The sequence below is a fragment of the Bubalus kerabau genome, chromosome X (genome assembly GCF_029407905.1).
Source record: "Bubalus kerabau isolate K-KA32 ecotype Philippines breed swamp buffalo chromosome X, PCC_UOA_SB_1v2, whole genome shotgun sequence".
Classification (NCBI taxonomy): domain Eukaryota; kingdom Metazoa; phylum Chordata; class Mammalia; order Artiodactyla; family Bovidae; genus Bubalus; species Bubalus kerabau.
In genome coordinates, this window is record NC_073647.1 from 24,332,546 (window position 1) to 24,343,748 (window position 11,203).

At 39.9% G+C, this 11,203-nt stretch overlaps 1 protein-coding gene across 1 annotated transcript; it reads left to right on the forward strand.

The window, feature by feature from the left end:
* Positions 1 to 3,019: 3,019 nt before the first annotated feature.
* LOC129638439 (adhesion G-protein coupled receptor G4-like) lies at positions 3,020 to 9,361 on the forward strand. Its single transcript, XM_055562860.1, has 4 exons — positions 3,020 to 3,178; positions 4,186 to 4,318; positions 6,087 to 6,205; positions 8,688 to 9,361. The coding sequence occupies exons 1-4, from the start codon at positions 3,106 to 3,108 to the stop codon at positions 8,714 to 8,716; spliced, it is 354 nt and encodes a 117-aa protein (XP_055418835.1). The 5' UTR covers positions 3,020 to 3,105; the 3' UTR covers positions 8,717 to 9,361.
* The last annotated feature ends 1,842 nt before the right edge of the window (positions 9,362 to 11,203 follow it).

Genomic DNA, 11,203 nt, shown 5'->3' on the forward strand with positions numbered 1-11,203 from the left:
ATTTTCTGGTGATTTTGGTACAGAGACATTCCTGGGGAAGAACTAACCATGGACCAATTTGTAAGTATTTTTTCAAAACAAATCCACTTGCAACCCACTCTATACCTGATTATATAAGGTAAATAGCTCTTCCATTCAAGTGCATATTATCAGGCAAGGTTCAGCTGTAATAATTGAAGGGCAAATTACATTACTTTCTTTGGGATCTGCACAAGAATACACTAAGAAAACCAATCTCTGCGTTTCTGAACTGTCTATGTGCTAAGTTTTTGAGGCACATTTTGGAGTCTATGGGAGTATGGAATGATTTGAGGATTGCAAATGATAAATGAAATTTCTTGGTTATAGGCATCTGGCAAAGAAACCTGTTTTTTCCAAGAGTGACACAATTATTTGCAAAATGGGCATTCACGTAATAAATCCACTCTTGTGTAGAATTCAAGTCAATGTGACAAAACTATCTCCCATTATTTGTTCCAGTGCCTTAAAGCTTTACAATATTAGATTCTGAAAGAATTAGTATGCACCAAGGTTTTAAGTTATTTAAATCTGAGATAAATATTTTGACTACACAAAATATAGTCAAGCCTACAGTGCATTTCAAATTATCTGCCATCACTTAAAATGATGTAAATACCTGAGTCAGAATGTAAAAATTGAAAACAGTATACATAATGTGACATAACTAAAATTCCTCTCAAATAATAGGTGTAAAAGCCTTTCGGTGGTAATGTGGCCCCCAGAGTCAGGCTGCCTGAGTTAGAATCCCTGCTTTTCCACTTCCTGATTATGAGAACTTGGGCAACTTAATTAAACTCCCTGTGCCTCAGTTTCCTCATCTGTAAAACGGAGATAATAATATGACCATTCCTCACCAGGATGTTGGAAAGAAGGAATGGAATAACCCACATAGAGTGCTTAGTACAGGACGTAGAGCATGAAATCCTGGTAGTGTTTTATTTGTCATCACCATGTTTCGATCCAGAGTCTGAAGGCTTTGATTCTGCTGCCAGTTCTGTGACCCGTCAGCTGTGGGATACTGGGCACATCATTTAATTTCTCTGAGACTAGAAAATGGGGTGACACATTTGTGCATTATCCACCCTACAGTGTTGGTGTCAGGACTAATGCATTGATGTTTTGCAGGTGCTTTGTAGATGGCAATGGGTTACATAGATGTAAAGTATAATTATGATTGTAGTTGTTAACAATAGGCCTGTAGTCGATTGTGACATTTGTTTAAAGGTTTCAGTGACTATGTACTTTTTTGTTTGCGTTATTTGAAACAGAGAAGGGCAAGGACTGGCTACAATTTCCCACGTACCGTACAGGTAGGAGCTGAGTTTATTCAGAGCTGGTACATTTACTTTTAATTTTCTTTCCATTTAATTCTGTATGTGTAGCCTGTTGGTCAGAGCTGTCAGAGGGAGATCAAAGTACCTGCTGGTTATTTTGCAGATGCTGTAATTGGGCTCTTGCCTTCAAGAAATAAGTTGCTTCAGTTGGTCATGGCACAGCCTAGCAGCCTGCCTGCTGCCTCTTTGTAGTGAAAAGAAAATGGGGTCCAAAGTGGTCATAATTTGGGGATAGGGCAATATAGTGTTGTCATCAAAAAACTCCACGAAATACTGAGCAGGGAAATTGCAAAACAACCTGGAAAGCAGCCTCGGTCCTGTTCAGGCTCGTGGTCCAGGTCCTCCTGGAACGCTGGCTATTATTGTTGTTCTGCTTGATGCAATCCAAGAAGGACATATAGACCTAGAGGGGTGGGATGGGGGTGGGTGGGAGGAAGATTCAAGAGGGAAGGAGTGTATGTATACATAGAGCTGATTCACCTTGTTGTACAGCAGAAACTAACACAACATTGTAAAGCAATTATACTCCAATAAAAAAAGAAAGAAAGAAAGAAAAAAGGACATATAACCACAGAAGTTTCATGGGAAGGTCATTAAAATATTCAGGGTGCGAAGGGTAGAGGGTCTGTTCTACTCTTGCAGCAAGAGGAGAGGTTTAAAAAGAAAAGTCCTCTTCAAACTGAGAAGATGAAAGCCGAGAAGAGACTGGCTACCAGTGGAACGGGTAGTATGAACAAGGACTTCACTACATACGGATCAACGGTGGGGATGGGGCAGGCGTGGCTTCGATTGGACATAGAGAGAAATTCTGAGTAAACACAGGCACATCTGACTTTTAAGAGCTGATAGGAAATATAAGACAGTATTCCTCCAAAAGATGGATCTACAAACAGAAATGGAGGAAAAGCATAGGTAAACTTGTGAGTCTGAAATGTGCTTTGTAATGGAAGATAGAGATACTGAGAATGTCTGAGGACCTCGCTATAGAGCTTGAAGTTAAGAGCAGCCCTGTTCTTTCACATCATATCTTTAATGGACAGAACATTCCAAAATAAGATATTAGGTCTTTGTGACCTTGGTTAAGGCTCAGTTTCTTCATCTGCAGAATGGGGGTAATAATAGCACTACCTCATAAGGTTCTTGTGATAACATGAATTAAAACATGCAGACAAGAGCTCTACAAATGTTGGCTACTATTATTATCATCATTATTATTTTATTATAGAAATAGGCCTTCTGCAGAACACAGTTTTCTAGACTAATTGAGCCTGTGCCTATTTGCCTTATTATTGAGGTAATGATGGATAAATTAGAGACCAGAAGAGTAAAAGGTTTTCTCTGAATGCTCCATCTTCTCTCTTAATTATCACAAACCCCTAGAAATTGCATAGCTAGTCAATTTCAACATAATGCAAATGTTGCTGACTGTTCTTTTAAAAATGGGTTTTGAGTTGTTTGTTTTGGATATGAGAAAATTTATCAGATGACTTCAATGTGCTATACTCCATCATTTCTGAAGATTTTCCACTTAATAGCTGTAAAATGCTTGATATTTATGGACTACTAATTAAGTCATCTGCACAGAGTTTCAGCGCCGCAGGCCAAGTTGCACTCTGTGGCCATAACTGCAACATCTTTCTCTTTTGCTCTGCTTTTTAGCTGTCTTTGTCAGGGCATCATAAAGGCCACCTCTTTTTTAGCACCCACCAAATTGATTAGCAGGATCAAAAGTAAAATACATGGCAACTTCATGCATGGAAACTTCACACAAGATCAATTGATATTATCAGTAAAGTCTGGACATGCTGCAGTGAGAAAACTAGGTAATTTGGCTGAGTGTTTTCATATGAATTAATTCCCTTTTTTTATTAAGTTCCAAATGCATGCATAGCAAGAAACCCTGCCTTCAGAGGGGGAGAGAAACTGTCTTTAAGTTCCTTTCCACATCCTTGGTATTCATCGTGCCCTTACAGCCTTTTTACCTGGAAGAGCTTGTAAAAAAACCCCAGAGTACCAGAGGATTTACCAGAGACCATCGACCTGCTCTGGATATTAGCAGCAGCCAGTTCATCAGTGGAGTGGGAGCACTTTTTCTCTGGCTTAAATACTTAGAGAAGGAGAGGAAGGTGTTTTATGTCCTTAGAGAGGAGACTGAGATGGCTGGGCAAGGCTTGCTGACCTGCTTCTCTGGCCACCCTGATTTCTGAAATCAAACAAACCAAGTGGGTGGTCAGTAAAAACTGGGACTTTCTAACAAAAACTTAGCTCAGGACACATCTCCCTTTATGTGACAACACTTGGCAGCAAAACTTTGCTTTTAACATCAATATCAGAACAGAGCATCCTGATCTATACTACTTATGATGAATACATTGAATTTATTAAAACCAAGTCCAGCCCAAAGTCCATTAAGAAAGAGAAGTCAGCCTTTAGTGTCTGGTCACTGCACCCCAAACTATTAACAACTGCACTCAAAAGGAAGGCAGTCGGCAGGTGGGGACTTTCGATTTTTACTCTACATCTCTTTGTGTGGCTTGACGTTTTTCAATGCGTATGTACCATTTTAATGAAACCAAAGCAGAAAAACTGTCCTGTCAAGTGGTAGTTTTAAAGCAAAGGACCAAATGTGAGATCTGACTGGGAGCCTTATTTTTAAAAAAAGATTCAATTTAATGTTATTTTCAACCTGCTTTAAATCGCCTGGTAGAAAAGTTTCCCCTTTTATTTGCTGATGTTTATGTGCAGGGTAATAATGATGGGTGGTAATGGATGTTCATGAAACTTTTAAGTGCCTTTTGCCCTTTCAAATGCGCATTCATTTTCTCTGTAGAGCCTAGAAAGTGCAAAGCCGAAGAAACAGCCTCTAAATACAAAGGGACATATAAGTGGCTCTTAACCAACCCTACTGAGACAGCCCAAACTAGATGCATAAAAAATGAAGACGGAAGTGCTACTAGACTCTGGTATGCACCGGCTAAGTTCTAATTGCTAGTTGGGTACACAAAGATCTGCTTAATTGGGAGCATGTTTCCAAGTCCTTTGTCTGAGCACACCTCCTCCTTCCCTCTCTAGTGCCCATCTTCCTTTCTTTCACCTTTTGGGTCTGCTTAAGCATACACATGCCACATAATAACAACTCAGAAAAAATTTCAAGATGACAAAAGAGAAAAAAAAAAAAAAACAACACCCATGATCCTACCACCTGAACACAGCTGCTTTTAGGTGGTTGTATTTTTTTTTCCCACGTAGCCTTTTATGCGTTTTAAATTTTATGTATTGGTATTCACCCTTCTTATAGCAGTAATGTTATTTAACCTTTCACTCAGTGGTTTATCAAACATTTTCCATGCTTTACATTTATTGTCTTAATGACCTTTTCAAAAACCTGCCTCGAAAGCTACCTCGTTGATAGGCCATAATAATTTACTAAATCACTCTACTATTCTTTACTTTCACATTTTCCTTTTTTCATCAGCCCCTCTTTTCTTGCTCTTTGCTACCGGTTTATGCCATTAACTTAAGTGCACAGAAGGGAGGGACAGCAGGTTTTGACAAAAATGTAAAACCTGTCTTTTGGAAGGTGACTGAGTCCTACCTCTTCTTCCCTATGCCTAGTCACTTAGTGAGTAATGCAGCTTTTATGGTCACAAACAGAGCTCACATCTGCCCTTTCCTTTCTGACCCCACTGCCACTCCCTGGGTGCCTACAATTAGAGCAGTCCCCTGGCCTTCTAACTGCCCACTACCTCCTCACCCCCAGCTCTACTTCACACTGCTGCCAGCATAATTTTCCCGAAGTATGGCTGCCAACATGCCGATTTCCCACTCCAGTTCTATATTGCTTTAAGGATTAAATCCAAAACCCTAAATAAAGTACTTAAGACCCTCAGGCCCCTTTCCTTCCCCCGCAGATGGACCGTTGCCCTTCTGGACTTGCATCTCTTTCTCTGCTTGTGCTATTTGCTCTCTTTGGTTGTGGGGAAGGGGCACTTTCTCCATCTCTGTTCTTTTAGTGCCCAGCTCAGCTCAAAAGTTACAAATAAGTTCTCCTTGCTTGGTGTTTCAATAGATTCAGTTTCATTTCTACAGTTTTTCCATTTCATATTTTGCCTAATAAATGTAGTTACATTTACAATCTCAAAGCACCAAGTTGCAAGCTCCTCAAGGAGCTGTCTTGTTTGTCTGTAGTACCTACTACCGGTCCTAGAACACAGAAGACTCCCGATAAATGGGTTAGCTGATTTGCAATGAACTGGCTTGAACTGGATCGGGCATAGTGGAGGGTGGATGATGCGGGCCAATGAACCACAGTGGGGGCTATACTGTCTTGAGTGATTGAATATGCTGAAATAAAGACCACAATTGTAACAGGAATTTTCTCTTAAAATGAGGGTAAGAGGCAAAAGTGAGGGTAGGAGTCATGTCCAGAGCGGCAAAAATCTCTGCCTTGACTCTTGGTCTAGTGGACGTGGCCCTGCCCCATTTTGGGCTCTCTTGCCTGTCTATGCTTCCTTTATGGGAACCCTAGATTCACTTGCTCCCCAAGAGCAAAGTTTTCTTCACTGTACAAACACTGGGTTCCTACCTTTGCCATCTCAGCTAGGAATCTGGCAGTAGGCTAAGGGGAGGCATGCCAAAGACATACCATGTTCCTTCACCATTCGCTTTCAAACTATTTTGACCTCATCCTCCAACAATGAAGATTCTGTTCGTCTCTCCTCTCTTTTTCAGCTCAATCAGTATCGACACTGGCAAATCTCACTGGGAAAAACCAAAGTTTAAACAATGCAAATTGCTTCAAGCGCTTCCTAATAAGATTGTGGATCTTGCTAATATTATAATAAGTGACGGTAAGACTATTCTGCACACATTAGAGAAATAATGGATCCTCAGTTAGTTTGTCTACTTGACCTGAGATCAGAGAGAATACAGGCAAACCTCCCATAGGAAAATCTACCTGACAACAATCCAATTTCAGAAATGAGGTAGGTATTGGTGGTGAAAGTGGGAGTGGAGCATGAGAAGTCAGAATTGTCAGTGATTTTTGTTTCATAATATTTTCTATTTTATGATGTTTGGTTAGTTATTATTTTTGTTTTATTTAATTTTTAAGAGTTTTAGTAGATAATACTTCATATAGTTCAATATTGAAAAAATTAAAAAGGATATGCTGTAAAACCTCTTCGTCCCACAGCTGACCCCAGCCACTTAGTTAGTATCCATGGAGATATCTATGCATCTATAAGGAAATGTGCATGTGTATGTATATTCTTCTTCCCTTTTTGTACATATAGTGGAAAGTGATATACATGCTGTTCTGTACCTTGCTTCTTTCTCTTAATATTATATTGCAGAAATTATCATATTAATGTATGAAGAGCTGCCTTATTTTTTTTCACTGCATTGCATTAACACAGATATGCCCCAATTGATTTCTTTAAACTGTTGCCTATGGATGTCCATATGGATGGACATTTAACTTGATAATTACACCTTGTTTTCTAAAAAACTGCTGTAATGGATATTGTGCACGTGTCATTTTGTGTAAGTATGGTATGCTCAAAGCATAAATTCCCAAAAGTAGAATTGCTGGGTCAATCATACCTTTTTAAAGATAAATTATTTTTATTTGCTATGCCAAAATTTTTTGAATTGATAATGCTGTACTTTACATTAGCATTTCTTTTTTCTTACTTGCTTTATTTCTTCTGGCATTTTTGAATACTGGAGTGGGTAGCCTATCCCTTCTTCAGTGGATCTTCCTGACCCAGGGACTGAACTGGGGTCTCTTGCATTACAGGCGGATTCTTTACCAACTGAGCTATCAGGGAAGCTTTAAAATTGAAGTATAGTTAATTTGGGCTTACCTGGTGGCTCAGTGGTTAAGAAGCTGCCTGCTACGCAGGAGCTGTTGGAGACGTGGGTTCGATCCCTGGGTTGGGAAGATCCCCTGTAGGAGGGCATGGCATTCCACTCCAGTATTCTTGCCTGGAGAATCCCATGGACAGAGGAGCCTGGCACGCTACAGTCCATGGGGTCACAGAGTCGGACATGTCTGAAGCGACTTAGCATCCATGCATGTATAGTTAATTTACAATGTGTTAGTTTCAAATGTACAGGAAAGTGATTCAGTTATACGTGTGCATATATATAAATTTTCAGATTCTTTTCCATTGTATGTTATTACAAAATATTGACTATAGTTCCTTGTGCTATACAGTGGGAACTTGTTGTTTATCTGTTTTGTATATAGTAGTGTGTTAATCCCAAACTCCTAACTTATCCCTCCCTGCTTCCCCTTTGGTAACCATAAATTTGTTTTGTCTCTGAGTCTGTTTCTGCTTTGTAAATAAGTTCATTTCTCTCATATTTTAGATTCCACATATGAGTGATATCATATGATATTTGTTTTTGTCTGAACTACTGAGCTTAGTATGATAACTTGTAGGTCCACCCATGCTGCTGCTAATGGCATTATTTCGTTCTGTTTTATGGCTGAGTAATATTCCACATATATATACCACATCTTCTTTATCCATTCATCTATCAATGGATATTTACATTGCTTCCATGTATGGGTTATTGTAAATAGTGCTATGAACATTGGGGTGCATGTATCTTTTCAAATCAATCATACTTTTCATGATATCAAAATGCTCTCTGTAATAGTTGCACCAACTTATACTCCCACTTACAAGGTGTGAAAGTGCCTGTTTCTGAACATCTTCAAATCAACACAGCATGTTATCAGAGTTTTGGATATTTGTGATTTGATAAGTTAATCTCAATGTAATTAAAAATTTTATGGAGATATTGACATAAAATTCAGCCATGTAATGTATACAGTTCAGTGCTTTTTAGTGTATTCACTAGATTGTGCAACCATCACCACTAATTCTAGAACATTCTAATCACTCCTAAATGAAACGCCATACATGTTAGCAATCACTCTCCATTCCCTCTTTCCCCTAGCCCAATCTACTTTCTTTCTTCTTTTAATTTAATTTTATTGTTGTAAGAACACTTTACGTGAGACCTACTTTCCTGACAATTTTAAAATGTACAATGCATTACTATTGACGGCTGACACAATGTTTTATAGTATATATCTAGAACTTAGTCATCTTGCTTAACTGAATGTTTATGCCTGTTGATTAGTAACTCCTCACTTCCCTCTCCTCTAAACCCTGGTAATCACCATTTTATTCTGTGCTTCTGTGAGTTTGACTATTTTAGATTCCACATATAAGTGAGATCATGCATATTGATCTTTTTGAGTCTTGCTTATTTCACTTAGCATTATACTCTTCTGTTTCATCCATGTTGCTGCAGATGACAGGATTTCCTTCAGCAATATGTGAACCGTGAACTTCCAGATATTCAAGCTGGTTTTAGAAAAGGCAGAGGAACCAGAGATCAAATTGCCAACATCCACTAGATCATGGAAAAAGCAAGAGAGTTCCAGAAAAACATCTATTTCTGCTTTACTGACTATGCCAAAGCCTTTGACTGTGGGGATCACAATAAACTGTGGAAAATTCTGAAAGAGATGGGAATACCAGACCACCTGATCTGCCTCTTGAGAAATCTGTATGCAGGTCAGGAAGCAACAGTTAGAACTGGACATGGAACAACAGACTGGTTCCAAAGAGGAACAGGAGTTCGTCAAGGCTGTATACTGTCACCCTGCTTATTTAACTTCTATGCAGAGTACATCATGAGAAACACTGGGCTGGAGAAGCACAAGCTGGAATCAAGATTGCCGGGAGAAATATCAATCACCTCAGATATGTAGATGACACCACCCTTATGGCAGAAAGTGAAGAGGAACTAAAAAGTCTCTTGATGAAAGTGAAAGAGGAGAGTGAAAAAGTTGGCTTAAAGCTCAACATTCAGAAAAGGAAGATCATGGCATCTGGTCCCATCACTTCATGGGAAATAGATGGGGAAACAGTGGAAACAGTGTCAGACTTTATTTTTTGGGGCTCCAATATCACTGCAGATGGTGATTGCAGCCATGAAATTAAAAGACTCTTACTCATTGGAAGGAAAGTTATGACCAACCTAGATAGCATATTGGAAAGCAGAGACATTACTTTGCCAACAAAGGTCCGTCTAGTCAAGGCTATGGTTTTTCCAGTGGTCATGTATGGATGTGAGAGTTGGACTGTGAAGAAGGCTGAGCGCCGAAGAATTGATGCTTTTGAAGTGTGGTGTTGGAGAAGACTCTTGAGAGTCCCTTGGACTGCAAGGAGATCCAACCAGTCCATTCTGAAGGAGATCAGCCCTGGGATTTCTTTGGAAGGAATGATGCTAAAGCTGAAACTCCAGTACTTTGGCCACCTCATGCGAAGAGTTGACTCATTGGAAAAGACTCTGATGCTGGGAGGGATTGGAGGCAGGAGGAGAAGGGGACGACAGAGGATGAGATGGCTGGATGGCATCACTGACTCAATGGACGTGAGTCTGAGTGAACTCCGGGAGTTGGTGATGGACAGGGAGGCCTGGTGTGCAGCAATTCATGGGGTCGCAAAGAGTCAGACATGACTGAGCGACTGAACTGAGCTGGACTGAAGGCCGCATAACATTCCATTTAATATGTATGTATACATATATACGTATAATAAAATTTTATTTATTCAGTTACCTCTCTACAGACTCTTAGGTTATTCTCATATATTTGTTATTATGAATAATGCTGCAATGAACAAGGAAGTGCAGATATCTCTTTGAGATAATAATTTTATATCCTTTGGATATATACTCACAAGTGGTATTGCTGGATCATATTGTAGTTCTATGTTTAACTTTTTATTATTTTCCACAGTGGTGCAGCAGTTTGCATTTACATAAACAGTGTATCAGTCAGTCAGTCAGTTCAGTCGCTCCGTTGTGTCTGACTCTCTGCAACCCCATGAATCGCAGCACGCCAGGCTTCCCTGTCTATCACCATCTCCCAGAGTTCACTCAGACTCACGTCCATCGAATCAGTGATGCCATCCAACCATCTCATCCTCTGTCGTCCCCTTCTCTTCCTGCCCCCAATCCCTCCCAGCATCAGAGTCTTTTCCAATGAGTCAACTCTTCACATGAGGTGGCCAAAGTACTGGAGTTTCAGCTTTAGCATCATTCCTTCCAAAGAAATCCCAGGGCTGATCTCCTTCAGAATGGACTGGTTGGATCTCCTTGCAGTCCAAGGGACTCTCAAGAGTCTTCTCCAACACCACACTTCAAAAGCATCAATTCTTCGGCGCTCAGCTTTCTTCACAGTCCAACCCTCACATCCATACATGACCACTGGAAAAACCATAGCCTTGACTAGACGGACCTTTGTTGGCAAAGTAATGTCTCTGCTTTCCAATATGCTATCTAGGTTGGTCATAACTTTCCTTCCAAGGAGTAAGAGTCTTTTAATTTCATGGCTGCAATCACCATCTGCAGTGATTTTGGAGCCCCAAAAAATAAAGTCTGACACTGTTTCCACTGTTTCCCCATCTATTTCCCATAAAGTGATGGGACCAGATGCCATGATCTTCATTTTCTGAATGTTGAGCTTTAAGCCAACTTTTTCACTCTCCTCTTTCACTCATCAAGAGGCTTTTGAGTTCCTCTTCACTTTCTGCCATAAGGGTGGTGTCGTCTACATATCTGAAGTGATAGATATTTCTCCCGGCAATCTTGATTCCAGCTTGTGCTTCTTCCAGCCCAGCGTTACAGTGTATAAGGGTACCCTTTTCTCCACACCCTTGCCAACACTTGTTATCTATTTATTTCTAATAATTACCATCTCATTGTGGTTTTGATCTGCATTTCCTTGATGACTAGTGATGTTGAGCACCTTTCACATA

Coding starts and splice junctions, on each gene's coding strand:
- LOC129638439 (XM_055562860.1), top strand. CDS start 3,106: ATGCATGGAAACTTCACACAAGATCAATTGATATTATCAGTAAAGTCT. Junction 3,179..4,185: donor TGCTGCAGTGAGAAAACTAG/GTAATTTGGCTG, acceptor TTTTCTCTGTAG/AGCCTAGAAAGTGCAAAGCC. Junction 6,206..8,687: donor TAATATTATAATAAGTGACG/GTAAGACTATTC, acceptor ATGTTGCTGCAG/ATGACAGGATTTCCTTCAGC.